The sequence below is a fragment of the Amphiura filiformis genome, chromosome 11 (genome assembly GCF_039555335.1).
Source record: "Amphiura filiformis chromosome 11, Afil_fr2py, whole genome shotgun sequence".
NCBI lineage: Eukaryota > Metazoa > Echinodermata > Ophiuroidea > Amphilepidida > Amphiuridae > Amphiura > Amphiura filiformis.
The window spans coordinates 3,991,330-4,007,364 of record NC_092638.1 but is presented as its reverse complement, the minus strand read 5'-3'; the positions used below and the strand labels follow the sequence as shown (position 1 = coordinate 4,007,364).

At 38.0% G+C, this 16,035-nt stretch overlaps 1 protein-coding gene across 1 annotated transcript; it reads right to left on the bottom strand.

Annotated features, from left to right (window-relative positions):
- Positions 1 to 7,490: 7,490 nt before the first annotated feature.
- On the bottom strand, positions 7,491 to 12,262 carry LOC140164493 (uncharacterized). Its single transcript, XM_072187786.1, has 4 exons — positions 11,680 to 12,262; positions 10,952 to 11,146; positions 8,687 to 8,789; positions 7,491 to 7,674 (listed from the first exon to the last, which is right to left on the bottom strand). The coding sequence occupies exons 1-4, from the start codon at positions 12,101 to 12,103 to the stop codon at positions 7,491 to 7,493; spliced, it is 906 nt and encodes a 301-aa protein (XP_072043887.1). The 5' UTR covers positions 12,104 to 12,262.
- Between the last annotated feature and the right edge of the window lie 3,773 nt (positions 12,263 to 16,035).

The following is a 16,035-nucleotide window of genomic DNA, read 5'->3' as shown; positions in this document are numbered from 1 at the left end:
TAAGCAGAGTAATTTACTGCGTGATATCATCATGGCTGCAGCTGCAAATATTAATATAAATAAACGCAATAGAGGGGTCAATTGGAATGACAAGGAAACATTGGCTATCCTCAAAATTGGGAGAGACACGGAAGGTATTTCTGGGATAAAAAAAAGCTTTGGGAGGAGATAGCCACGCTATTACATGACAAGGGGGGATTCCCCATACGGTCGGGGGAGCAGATACATGCTAAGATAAAGGCACTGAAAACTCTCCATCGCACCCTCCATGACCGGGTGAAAAGTTCAGGCGCAGGAGCAATTGACCATCCTTATTGGGATGACCTACATTAGTTTCTAGGGGGGTAGCAAATGTAAATCCTCCAGAGGGTTGGGGGGGCAGTATGGCCCTGGATGTAGATGGAGATGAAACTTATTAAGCCATAATCATGATAACAGAAAGGCATGCAACTGGATTTTATAAGATGATTGGGGGGGGGGGGTCCCAAATATACGGAAAGAAAAATAGGGGATGTCATAAAATATTTTTGATGACCAGCATGACTACAGATAGTTTGTTTATTTTATTCAAAAAGACTGATGCCTGTTTGGGGGAGGGGTGCAAACGGTGGGGGTCATAAAATCTTGGCTACCGAAATAGGGGAGGTCGCAATTTTATTGAAGCCGACTTTTTGTAAATTTGGGACCCCCAAGAAAAAAATAGCATGATGATGGGAGTCATTTTTTAAATTGTTGTCATTTTTTCAAAGATGTCCACCATGTAGGGCCTAAATGTATAAAATGCGATATAGAGCTAAGTCTACTGTAAAATGAAACTACTTTGTCAAACTAAAATAATAATAATAATAACAATAATAATAATAATAATAATAATAATAATAATAATAATAATAATAATAATAATAATAATAATAATAATAATAGAACCTACATAAATACAAAATTGGTCTGAATTTTGGAACTTTTGAATTTGGATTTTTCTTACATGACATACCTACCGCATTGTCTGTAAATTTTTTGTAAAGAGGGGCGTGTATTGAAAGTGAATTTTCAGTGAAAAATTTTCTGATGATGGTCATGTAGAAAGGAGGGATTTATGATCGGTAATAGGCTTATCGGACATAACACGTCGGACATACGCTGGCGAAGTTACGTAATTTATCGGATTAATTACCATAGCAATAGGGGAAAACAATTTTGAACATATAGATTGAATACAATACTGGTCTTTTCAAAGATACTAATCTTACATGTGCAAGTAATCAGCATGATTCACCTATTGCTATGGTAGTTAATCCGATTATTACGTAACTTCGCCAGCGTATAGCACTATTGCCGACAAATGTGGACGCGCTAAGGGATTATCGGAAATATTTAATTCGATCGGACATAAGCCTAGATAAAATATTACCGGTAATAAGTGCATGTGTGAACACAGCTAAAATAAACTTTATTGTTAATTTCTTTTAGTCGTGTTCACACAGTCGGACTTAAATCACTTATTACCGGTCTTAAATTACGTCGGTAATAGTATCGGATATAAGTGGCAGTGTGAATTAGCGTCGGATATAACTATATCCGACGTAATGTGCTTTAAATCCGACAATTTGTTCACACAGTCGGACTTAAATTACGTCGGTAATAGTATCGGATATAAGTGGCAGTGTGAATGAGCGTCGGATATTAAAAAATTACTATATCCGACGTAATGTGCTTTAAATCCGAAAATTTAAGGCTGAAGATGACCAGGGTTAAGAGCTGTTAAGACCGATCGAAACGTTACGTCCGGTAATAGTAATTACGTGTGGACATGCAGCACTATTGGGCTGTCGGATATAACTGTGAGTATATCACTCGCGCAAAATTTTAAGCAGAGTCATAGGCGTAGATCCCGGGGGATGGGGGGGGGGATAAATCCCCCCAATATTTTGCCAGGGGGATGGTCCCTACAATCACCCCCCCCAATGTTGACGCCTGATAATGGGTTTCTGACCAAATTAACCTCATATTTGCCCATTTTTTGCCCCAAAAGTGCAAATTTTCGCGTGCTTCGCGCGCATTTATTCTACTTTTACACCATTATTTCATCAGTTTGGCTTCAAAATAGCAAATTTTTTCGCGCGCTTCGCGCACAATTGAACCAAAAGCTTATTCTGTCGCCAAAAGGTGCTGGATTGACTATACTTGAAATTTTTTTTCCAACTCCATCCCCCCCCAATGTCAAAAAGAAATCTACGCCACTGCGCAGAGTAATTTACTGCCGCGTGATGTCATCATGGCTGCAGCTGCAAATATTAATATAAGTAAACGCAATAGAGGGGTCAATTGGAATGACAAGGGAACATTGGCTATCCTCAAAATTTGGAGAGACACGGAAAGTATTTCTGGGATAAAAAAAAAGCTTTGGGAGGAGATAGCCACGCTATTACATGACAAGGGGGGGATTCCCCATACGGTCGGGGGAGCAGATACATGCTAAGATAAAGGCACTGAAAACTCTCCATCGCACCCTCCATGATCGGGTAAAAAGATCAGGCGCAGGAGCAATTGACCATCCTTATTGGGATGACCTACACGAGTTTCTAGGGGTGGGGGGGGGGGGGAAAATGTAAACCCTCCGGAGGGCTCAGTGGGGGGGGCAGTATGGCCCTGGATGTAGATGAAGATGACATTTATTAAGCCATAAGCATGATAACAGAAAGGCAACGTAATTGGATTGTATAAGATGATTAGGGGGGTCCCAAATATACGGAAAGAAAAATAGGGGGTGTCATAAAATATTATTGATGACCAAAATGTAGGGAGTCACAACACAACATGACTACAGACAGTGTGTTTATTTTATTCCAAAAGACTGATGCCTGTTTGGGTGTAAACGGTGGGGGGGGGTCATAAAATCTTTGCTGACGAAATAGGGGAGGTCGCAATTTTATTGAAGCCGACTTTTTGTAAATATATATATTGGCTCAAGCAGAATATGATAGATGGCGCTCTCACTACGGTGCTCTAGCCCAGGTAGCCAAAGCCTTGTTGAAAGGCTACTATTGCTATGGTAGTTAATCCGATTATTACGTAACTTCGACAGCGTACAGCGCTATTGCCGACAAATGTGGACGCGCTAAGGGATTAGCGGAAATATTTAATTCGATCGGACATAAGCCTAGATAAAATATTACCGGTAATAAGTGCATGTGTGAACACAGCTTTTGTTGAATGCATTTGAGTAGTCCGCCATATTTACGGGATGATACGTCACATGCAAGGCCTCTATTATCATGCGAATTTCCCCGTGGTAGGACAAAAATATATTTAAATGAGAATAACAATGAGTAACGTCGTATTGCATACCCTATATTGCTACCTGATCTAGTTTCTTGCATTATTCAGATTTCTTTTGATCCTTGATGATGTTGTATCACACTGTGGTGTGTTTTTTAAATAGGCCCTTAACACAATAAATAATAAATTTCCCTGAGAATCAAACAACTTGCTTTAATAAAAAAAATAATATCACAATAGCACTGGATGTTTAAAATTATGTTATCCTTGATTAATGACAATAAATTGTTTAATAAAACATTGAAAAATATCAGTTGGTCACCGGGTTTCGAACTCGGGTAAGCGTATCTGGAGTTTAGCGCCCTAACCATTAGGCCACGGGACTCTGCTGTAAATTACTGTATCAAAATACATTATTTATTATATGAATGGATGCGTCGTCCGATAAGAACAAAAGAATTGTGAAAAACTTGATTTTTTGGCGAATGGGGCTCAGCATGGTTTTAGATACATTTTGTACCCAGCGAAAAATATCATAGAACAATGGATCTGAATTTTGAAGTGTTTTAATGTTAGCTGTAAATATAGTCTCGCGGGAGCATCTGTTTAGTCTTCTTTATCAGTCGTTTATTTTTAAAACTTGCTGGTCACGGCTACCGTGTGACTCTAATGCAATGGATAGTGAAAAGTAGGCCTGGAGGAAGAGAGGAAGAGAAGGAAACGAAGCAAAAGAAGTAAAGAGAAAGAAATTAAAAGAAATAAATAAAGAGAAAGTAAGAAATAAATGATGGGAAGGAGCGAGTGAGAGAGAATGAGAAAGAAAGATGAAGAACAGAGAAAGGAAACAGAGAAATGAAAAGAAAGGAATAATTTTGGAACCATGATTATATAAACACCCGGGTATAAACACAGAACAACACAAGTCAGCCATTTGATGAAGACAAACCCTTTATGTATTACCTAATAAAACGCCCAGTCAGGTACCTTGCGTACCTGCCTAATACAAGTCACCCACTGTCAACTGGACGTTGATTGTACATTCTTAAACACTTGAGAACGTTCCTGCAATCTTATTGGTTCTTACCCAGCTTTACCCGTGTGATATGACACGATATCACACGGGTCAGCGCGTGTGCGTCAACGCGATACGGGTACTCGCTATTTGGACCAATCGGAGGCGCACAGCAACAACGAGACTGATCGATTTTAAGCCCTAGGTAATTCCTTGCAAAATGTAGATTTAGTTTGATTAAAATTTGTATGATATTTTTATTTGAATTGAAGTGTTTAAGAATGAGAATAAAGGTATTGTTTTTAGCCGCTGTCGTGCATCTATCGTCTCATATAACACGGGCGACCTCATTATTTTTGGCGTAAAACAACTCGGCTTCGCCTCGTTGTTTTACTTAAAATAATGATGTCGCCCGTGTTATATGAGACGATAGATGCACTCCAGGGGCTAAAAACAATACCTTTATTCTCTAAATCTTATGGATATTGATTGCATCAATTTCCAATATATCAGCGCTCAATTCGGACATTTCGCTGGCGTAGTGCACGTTAGAATATGATCGTTGCTAGGTCAACTGGCTCACGCTTTCTTTGTTACGAACCACTGATCGAAATGATCACAACACAAAGCCTATGAACCAGTCACCATGAACGTGCACTACGGCAGCGAATGGACGAATAGAAGCATGGAGTCCGTTGGTTCTAGCCACCATTATGGCTCTGTCACACTACGACGGACTGGGTTAACGAACATCACCGTATACAAAAATATTTTATCCGGTGGAAAATCACCAGTCCGGCAGGAGATTCGGTGGGATTTGGGGTCCGATTCTCGTTCGTCTCTCTATGCGCTGTGGCCGCTAATAATCCTGCAGGCGTCTTATATACGATCGTTCAACGTCCGACAAATGACCGGATTTGGGGGTCCGATTCTTATTCGTCTCTCTATGCGTTGTGGCCGCTAATAATCCTGCAGGCGTCTTATATCCGATCGTTCAACGTCCGACAAATGACCAGATTTGGGCTCCGATTCCCATTCGTCTCTCTATGCGTTGTGGCCGCTAATAATCCTGCAGGCGTCTTATATCCGATCGTTCAACGTCCGATAAATGACCGGCGAATCCGTCCCATGTGGCACCAGCAGGGACGTCGACCCTATCAGAAAAGTGGGGGAAGAGAGTGTGTTTGAGAGGGATTGAGGCCCCTCAGAGGCAGTGGCTTTGCAAGCACTTTTTCAGAGGGTGGACAAAGTGGGGAAAGACAACTTTTAAGGGGAAAACTTTGACGAAAATGGTCAAAAATGGGCTAAAAAGTACAAAAAGGGCTACAAATCGTACATATCAGGGCAACCAGCGTCCGGGGGGCAATAGAGGTGAGAAACCTTTGGACAATGAAGGCCAAATTGAAACATAATAAAACCAAAAGGCATAAATAACCAAGAAAAAAATAAGTAATTGCAAGTAAAGCAAAAGAAGTCCCATTCGGCATCCATTTTACCCACAAATTAATGACGTCACTATTAACAAAATCCTTTGCCCATAAACCCACCGGTAAAGCCCATTCCATAAATAAAGTTATTTTATAAAGTTATCATTGAGGAATGTTTGATATTCATGCATGGTATGTGTACTCCTTTTCAATCTTTTAAGTAGCAAAACCTTCTCCGTGGACAGAGTGAAAAACGGGTACATTTCGCATATCTTCAAAAAGTTGTGAGCCGATTGATATAATTGTGTTGGTTTATCAAAGCTAACGACTCAAGGTTTTGTTACATACCAAATTATATTTGATCAACTTTTCAGAAATAGGAGAAAAAAGGGCGCAATGAGGGGCCTCTTTTTTTCCTCTTCTCTTCTCTCTTCAATTTTCTCACTTTCTTTTCTTTTTTTCTCTCCTTTCCCCTTTTTTCTACTTGTCAGTCACTACTAAAAGTACTGGGGAATTTGATATTGCGTCCCACACCCTTCAGAAAGTGCCCCCTCCCCCCATGTTTGATGCACATGTTCGCCATAGGCCTACATCCGGCACAAGCACCTGCGAAACCTCCCAAACACCTGCGGTATATAAACGAAAGAATAACGAACAAACCCAGGTAATATATACAGGACAGTACGAACACACATCGGACAACTTCCGAACATGTGTATCCGGCACACTCCGTTTCAAGTTTAATGCATGCACAAAACTTGAAACGGACTGTCGACGGACTAAAAAAACATCACCTAACACGAAACGCATTTGGTGGATAATAGCAGGACATAATTATGAAGAACATAAAACGAACATTGACGAACACTAACGGATTTGCTAAAATACCATCCGTTTCTTGTACGGAAGACCGATCCGGTGTAGTGTGACACTAGACGGACTGGGTCAACGTACATCACCGAATACAAAAATATGAACAGGAACGTATTTGCAACGAACACGGGCCGAGTGCAACGAACAAAGAACGAAAGGAGAGCGAACAAACTCCGGCAATATGCAGCACCATACGAACACACATCGGATAAATACCGAACATGTGTATTCGGTACATTCCGTTTCAAGTTTTGTGCATGCACAAAACTTGCCGACAGACTTAACGAACATCACCTAACACGAAACGCATTTGGCGGATGATAGCAGGACATAAAAAGAACATAAAACGATCATTGACGAACAACAACGGATTTACTAAAATACCATCCGTTTCTTGTACGGAAGACCTATTCGGTGTAGTGTGACAGGCGCTTTAGACTTCAACGCGAGTATGATAATGAAATGTTGAAAACAGATCCACGAAGGATTCCGTACGATCAATAGATAGAAAATAAATCTACTAGTATGTAATCCTGTGTAACATCATTATATTAACATTTAAACACACAACGACAAATGTTCCTGTGTTGTATTTGTATTCAATGATATACTGCGTATTTTGGCCTCTGCCAAACAAGCAACCACTGGAGGCGCATCGCATTGTGAATCGATCGAAATATAAAATTATGTACAAAATTTATATATAACATTTCAAAACGTGTCCACTTGGAAGCAATAAAAAAACATAGGAAGATAAGAAGAAAAAACCCAACCCAGAATGTAGCTGAGGTAAATCTCCCTCAGCTCTATTATTTTCATATCGTCAAAATGAATTTCAGTTCCTGAATGGTCATATACTAGCTAGCTGCTGACGCTACATTAGAGCAACCATAATTTAATCAGTGCACCTCCATGTAGTTTGGTACATCTCTGTCAGCTCCTGGACTTTCATAACTCATATTGTCAAAGGAGATGTGATATCGGGTATTGTCGTATGGTTGCTGCACTGGATTGTGTGAATCTTGCGCTATGGTTGATATGTGAGTGGAGTAGGAAGCTGTGCCTGGGTCTGGTGTATTTTTTCTAAAATTAATAAGAAAATAAAAACAAACAAACCAATAAATAAATAAATAAATAAATAAATAAATAAATAAATAAATAAATAAATAAATAAATAAATAAATAAATAAATAAATAAATAAATAAATAAATAAATAAATAAATAAATAAATAAATAAATAAATAAATAAATAAATAAATAATAATTAATTAATTAATTAATTAATTAATTAATTAATATATAAATAAATAAATAAATAAATAAATAAATGGACAATTCCTGAAATAGGAGAGCGCAGAAACTTAATTAAACTAATTTCTTGCCGCCTTAAGGGATCTGGAATGAGCGTTTTAAGCGTTTCGACAGTATTTTTTTGTGGGACATGAGAGCACATCAGACATATCGAATTGCATTATGAATACGAAGAATGTCTTTCTGATATCAAATAAATTTCATTTTTTGAAATTCACGATATAATACAAATTTGATGATAAGTTATTAAAATTTGATATTTTTCACATTTTTGATATATAACAGTCCTCGAAGTAACTTTTATAAATCTAATGATATATTCTTAAAGTGTATGTAGCTGGGAGGAAAAGCCGATGATCAATTGAAAATTTTGACCTTTCATATTGAAGATATGGATTTTTTTCTCCCAAAAGACCTAATTTTTTTGGTGTTAAAGGTCAAAATTTTCAATTGATCGTCGGCTTTTCATCCCACCTACATACACTTTAAGTATTAATCATCAGATTTATAAAGTTTGCTTCGAGTACTGTTAAATATCACAAATATCAATTTTTAATCATTTGCCATAAAATGCGTGTTACTTTGCGAATACCATCCTTGAATTTACTTAAAGAACACAAACGGATTTGGTTGAGTTTTGCACCTTGTTATAGAATACACTTCACGGTTTTGAATCTTTAAGGAAGTTTAAATTTTACTGCCGATATTTTAAATTATGCTCCCCTCCACAAGGCCTGTTTCTATTGAGATATCCTTTATAGTTTTGATTTGCATACCTTTTACTGTATTATCGCAATTGATATTGCAGCAATTGTCCCAATGACTGACACCGTCACGGCAACTGCAGCAACTACAATGATGGTTGAAGTGCTTAACGAAGAATCATCTATGAACGGTAATACAGTGTGGGCCAAAAACAACTTTACCCAATTTCAGAGGGTGCCTACTCGATTTGTAGAAGAGCTATTCATGATATTGTTACAAATTCTAAATGTATATCTTTCTAAAAGTATGTGATGAAGAAATGAAAGCCAAAGAAGCTACAATAACAAAATGGTGCTAGTTTTACGTCCGAGGGTCAAAAATCACTTTGTCCACACGTAATTCAATGGAGTGGTGTGTGTGCCCGCTTGTTAAGAGTAAGGGATATGTGTTAGGCATACGTCGTACATGTAATTGGTAAACACGTTTGGCTTGTCTTTGAAAAGTGATAATTGTTGTTTACATGCATGAAAGAAATACAATCGATTTTAATCCCCGCTTACTTGTCATGTACTCGAACTTCACTCCTGTCATTGACCAACAATTGGCATAAAAATTACACAATTACAAAGGTTTCATCTGGCGCAATTTTTGAAGTCTAAATAGGCCTTCGTTCATTTTGAGACTGCGTGGCTTATTTCTAAATAGGTTTGCAAGGTGTCAAGATAAGAGAGGACTTTAATGGCAGAGGTTAAGAACAGAACAGGAAGCTTTTTGGAAGTGCAGCGTCAATTTCGGATTCATTTCCCGAACGTAAGAGTCCCGCCGAAACCTACACACGAACAACTTTCACAACCTCAAAGTGTGATGAATAGATGCAAAGCACGGAGCGGACGTCCAAATACTGGCCGTTCAGCTGCAAATATTGCATCGGTTCAAAGGGAACTTGCAGCTAACGGTTACCCCAGAGTCAGTTGTTGACGCAACAATTTGGCCCGGAATTTGCCAAACATACCACGAACACAATAAATGCAATAACTTCGAACTTTCTTGTATAGATAACAGTTCGTAATGACAAAAAATGAGGTCTGAGATTACAATTGTTTTGCGCATATTGAAGGGAATTGTTTTTATTTCCTTGCAGCATGAAAGCTGCATATCATGACGAAATATCGTAGCTTGTCATTTAAATTGTTTATGTTTGATTTATTTGATTATGTTATATAAAATTTCTGAACAAATCTGTGCGTATACTGAGTGGTTCTCATTCTCTATCGAACTCGCTATAGCAAGTGATGCGACGCGACAGCCAGTAGGCCTTCGCGTGGACAAAGTTAATTTTGACCTTTTGATTTAAAACTAGCGTCACGTTTTTATTTTAATACATTTTTGAATAGTTTTTTCACCAAATACTCTTAAGAAGACGTTTTTCAAGAATATGTGAAAACAATTAGAAGCAGACTTTTCAATTTTGAGATATGAACCTTTTAAATTGGGTAAAGTTGTTTTTGGCCCACACTGTACAGTGATCAAAAACATTAGCTTTATAAATAATATTGTAACATTAGAATGGTACTTGACATTTGAATCAGGAAAGAGAGTCTGCAAAAGGGAGGACAAAGAGCACAGCTGCTACAGTTGTTCCACTCTGTAGTACGAAGTGACAACGCGCGCGTATACAGCGCGTTAACTGTGTCTAGTGCTGCGTCTCTGCTTCAGGTATGCGTGCCTTCAAAGTCGGCACAATGTGTGCGTCCGCGTCGGTACTTTGTACTTCAGAGTAGACTGACTGTAGGGTTCACGAGATTATGTCTGGGATGAGGTTAGTGGGAGAAGAGGAGTTGAAAAACCTGTAGATATAGCCAATATTTTTTCTAGCTTTCTTGCAGATATGCTCAATTTGGAGGCTCTAGGATGAATTGCTTCTACATGTATTTGTGCGTGTAATTAAAATACCATAAAAACTGCTTTCAATATGTTGAAAGTATTATTTAAGAAGAAAGATGCGCTGCTCAATCTGTGTGAAACCTATTCTGTTGTCTCCCTTTTGTATATACTGATATTCGTATTTTATTGAATTGACGTCAAAGCGTAATAATACAACTTGGGTAGAGTCATCCCATGTGGCCAATGGCGAATGAAGGGGGGAGTGGGTAGAAATTAACCCATATTGCTATGTGCGTCATCTAATAATTAAACTTGAATCTGGATCAGGGTGAAGACTCACAGTCGCGCCGTTGAACATAATCGAGCAAACATGTTGGCAACATGTGCCCTGATTCGCCACTGCAACATGTGCCCTGATTCGCCACTTGAATTTTGTACTATTAACGTTGTCATGTTTACCTTCTTCGTTATCAGTAGAACATCTTGGAATTTCTCCCAGCCAGGATCCAGTATTTAAGCAAACTAGTTGGTCATCTCCAATATGGTGCAATCCTTTCCTACAGAACACGGTGATGACATCCCCATATTCGTATAAATTCTTTGCAGGCGCAATAGTACCCTCGTCAGAATAGATGGTCATTATTGGAAGACATCCTGATGAAAATATATATTAATTTGCTATAAATGAAATGTGTTGTTTTGATATAATTTCGATAACTAGAAAATTAACTTATTAAAACAGAGCCGTCACCTGAGCTGACTCTCGTACTTGAGGTATCAGTTATCGAGCGACCTGAGGTCTATATGATTCGTTTCTACTATTACCAATTTGGACTTTTCCCAATTATCCATATTGCTTTCTAATACAATAACCGAAATGAATTAGTAGGAAACTTTGTTTTCGTGTCAAGAGACAGGCACCAGCTGGTACATCTTTACGATCAGAGACAAGGAACTTCGTGAAAGCAAGGAAGTAAAATTCGAAACCATACTCTACAGTCTTTATCAAATTCCTGAAAAGGCAACGGCATACTGAAGAAATCTAGCCACATCTTATTATCTTATTTATCAATTCAATACTGACTAAAAATGAACAAATACACTGTCTCATCGTAATACATAAAATCACATGTACGTGCCCTTTATCAATAGCCATTAGCATATAGCAAATAACAATCACGTAATACCTGAAGGCATAACGTTGCTAGCAGTCGAGGTATCTCCACTGGCTTCCATGTTTGGACCTATGTTGTACCCAGCTACATATCCATATCCATATAAAATAGCGAATCCGTAGACCATAACTAGGAAGGAAGCTGACGGATGAGTCACTGAATGGAAAGCAGTAGTGATTGACGTACGGAGAACGCAGAATATACCATCAGATGTTTGCAATATACGTTCGTTATTGATCAAAGGCATGCCGTCCAGGTAAAATGATTCAATGTTGCTACATTCTGATGTAATTGAAATAAAGTACTGCGGATTTTCTGATAGGGTTAAAACTGGAAATGTCACGTTGTAAGAAAATGCTTGTATTGATGGAAGCACCACCATGAATGGATCGCCAACGTTATCAGTACGATACTCCTTAGCGTATTGGCAAACCATTATAGGTTTGTCTGCCAGCACCGTTATCACTTCATCCGATCTCACCGAGTTACCTTCATAAAACTCTCCAGTTGACAGAGAAACGTTTACTCACGATATAGTTACGTTGGTCACACCGGATGACGTGGCTACTACGCGGTATACAAATCCTGAGGTTCGTCCAAGGAAAGAAGCCAGTAAACATATTCCCATGATGCAGTGCACGACATTGGGTTAGATCACTCATGGACAAAGCTGTTGTTTGTTTTATATGGTAGACATTGTTCATAAAACACCAAGAGGGTCAGTAAAGTATTGTATCTCAAATCTCAGAGTATTTATAATTGTCCTAAATTATTAAGATTCTGAAATAATGCATGACGGTATGACCTGATTCTCTGGTGGGGATTGGCAATGTATTACTTGACAAAAGATGACATTCATATTCTTAATGTCATCTAAAATGTCTTCTTCATGATCAAGTGCTAGAACATTCCGGATTCAACCAGTACACTGAACTAAAATGTTCAGTGATCATGTAAAGTATAATAAAGAAGGAAGAGAATTCTTCATGGCAACGTGATTTGATTACAGCGCTTTGAATCCTCGAAGATCTGAAAAAGGCGCTACATAAATCCGAAATTTATTATTATTATTTATTGTGTATATAAACGTACACGGTTGAAATAGTCATTTCCTTTTATATTGAGGGGAAAAGTCGGTGAAAATCGCATATTTGTAGATTTTTTAGCCGAAAATCAATTTTGCCCATACTTTTGTACATAGCCAGAATTTCCTAAATTTGCATGGACGCCCTCACATTATAACGTCATAGCGACATTATGTGGAGAAGGTTTGTACTTATTTTGTGGTATCACTGGATAGAGTTGCTGTGATTAGGCTGTAACTCGGAAGTATGAAACTGCAAAGGTCATCCGAGGTCAAAGGTCAGATCAAATTTAAAGTTATTCCGATCGAGCTGTAACTTGCAGAAAATGATCCCTGACACTTCAGGAGTATGAAACCACAAAGGTCGCCCGAGGTCAAAGGTCAGGTCAAATTTGAAGTTGCTCTGATCGGGCTGTAACTTGCTGTAAATGATCCCTGACACTTGGGGAGTATGCAACCATAAAGGTCATCCGAGGTCACAGGTCAGGAAAGGTCAAATGAGGTCTGTGTTAAAATAGGCCCGATTGGGCTTAAATGTGAATGTGATGCAAATTATCCTTGATTTGAGAGAGTATGAGTTAGTCAACCCGAGTTTACCCGCAGTCAAAGGTCAAATGAGGTAAATCAGAAGTTACCGCCTGATATTTGTGGCTCGTGAGCCACAGTACCTCTAGTTTCATCTTGTCTTTCACCCTGAAATTTCTAATATTTAACAATGTAAACAATGTTTAAACATATAATATGTACACATTTAAGGCATATTAATGATGAGGATAATGTCTTAAATCCATGTGATTTATAAATCCATGTACCATTTAATTTGCTAAATATAAAAAACATGCGCAAAAAAGGGCTCACCAATAACCACTCCTTGTTGGAAAATTCTAACTCAATTCAGCAAATACCAGATTACATCAAAGACTCTGGTCATAATATCAATTATCAACTTATTAAACAGAAACCGTCAAGCATTTCCTTTGAAAATCGGAAATCTCTTCATGTTCGTAATGACTCTGGATTTAACTTTTGTTGCCTCAACATGCAATCTATAAGAAACAAAACGGATGAATTTAGTGATTATGTTTTACAACAAGATCTCCACCTAGTAGCCATCACTGAAACCTGGTTCATGCCAGGGGATGAACTTATTGAACGCGAGTGTACTCCCACAGGATACACCCTCCATCATGTCCGAAGGCAGGTAAAAAAGGGCGGTGGAGTGGGACTTCTGTATAAATCAACTCTATCTGTAAACATTAAAGACAATCACAAGGAATATAATACATTTGAATCTCTGCATGCAGAAATCTCAAGCAACTCAAAATCAATTCGGCTGATTGTTATCTACCGACCTGAGTTAGACTCAAATGGACATCGTGTAACTTTCTCACTGTTTCTTGAGGAATTTGAAACCCTCATTTCCAATTATCTAGTTCACCCATCTGAAATTGTACTCACTGGAGATTTCAACATTCATTTTGAAAAATCGGACAGCTACTCAACTAGGTTTAAAGAACTACTATCTTCATATGCGCTTATTCAACATGTAAATGAGCCAACACATCGTTTAGGTCATTGTATTGATTTTGTTATTACTCGTGATATTCCTACACCATTTGTTTCCAATATTATCGTGAATCCCGGTTTTTCTGACCATGTTTCTATACTTGCCAATTTCCACTTGAAGAGACCGTCTGTGCCTAAAGTGAAAATAACAACCCGGTGTCTCAAAAATATTGATTCTGAACAAATCTGTAGCGATATTGTTAACAGTCTTTCAAACACTGATTTTTCAAATAATGATATTGATTCTTGTGTGGAAAGTTATGAAAATGCGCTTCAATCAACACTTAACAAACATGCTCCTGCTAAAACCCGTGCCGTCAAACTTTGCACTGAATCTCCATGGTTTAATGATGATATTCGCGCAGCCAGGAAGAAACGGCGTCAGCTTGAACGTAAGTGGCGCAATAATGGGAAACTTGAAGTTTACAGGCTGGAATATCAAAATCAACGTGCCCTGGTGAAAAACATGATCCAAAATGCAAAAGTGAAATATTATTCTTCACAAGTTAGTGAAAGTGCGGGTGATCAAAAGAAACTGTTCAATGTCATTGACAGACTTCTTCAAAAATCTAAAATAACTGTGTTACCGTCTTCTGATTCTGATGAATCACTTGCAATCAAATTTGCTGATTTTTTCCGTGAGAAGATAGAAACCATTCGGAAAACATTCATTATCAAACCTATATGTGCTACATCAAATCCATGCTCGTCTGTACAAAAATTGAATTCTTTCGCACCCACTGATTGTGATGAGGTTAGAAAAGTCATCATGAAATCGCCATCGAAATCATGTGAATTAGATCCTCTACCTACATCTCTAATTAAGGACAACATTGATATTTTTGTGCCATATATTACTGACATTGTCAACAAATCGCTTCTTACAGGAATTTTTCCACAAAGTCAAAAAACTGCTTATGTTCGTCCTCTTATCAAAAAACCTACTTTGGATGAAGAAATCTTCAAAAACTACCGACCTATATCCAATCTCAAATTTCTTGGAAAGACAATTGAAAGAATTGTTTCCAACAGAATTTCAAACCATATCAATAAATTTTCCCTATCAGATCCCTATCAATCAGCTTATAAACACTACCACGGAACAGAAACTGCTCTCCTTCGAGTTAATAATGACATTCTCACATCACTTGACAATGGCCAAATCACAGCTTTGATTCTTCTCGATTTAAGTGCTGCATTTGACACTGTTGACCATAATATTCTTCTTTCCCGTCTTCACTATTATCTTGGCATTCAAGATCTTGCCCTGGACTGGTGTAAATCATATCTTACAAATAGGCAGCAATATGTTCGCATTGGCAATGCTACTTCTCATTCTACCATTCTTGATTATTCTGTGCCTCAAGGCTCTGTACTTGGACCTCAGTGGTTTACCATTTACACCTACCCTGTACGGGATATCATTCTTCGCCATCAATTGAATTATCATGTTTATGCGGACGACACGCAACTTTATTTATCATTTGAATCTTCTCAACATAGTGCTAATTCTGCAATTGCTTCTCTTGAAATCTGTATCAGTGAAATCCGTAATTGGATGAAATCAAACTTCTTGAAGTTAAATGATGATAAAACAGAATTTCTTCTGTTCGGATCCCACCAACAGCTCTCTAAAATCAACATTGAAAATGTTTGCATCAGTGACTCTGCAATTGCCTTATCTTCCAAAGCACGCAATTTAGGTGCATTTTTGACAC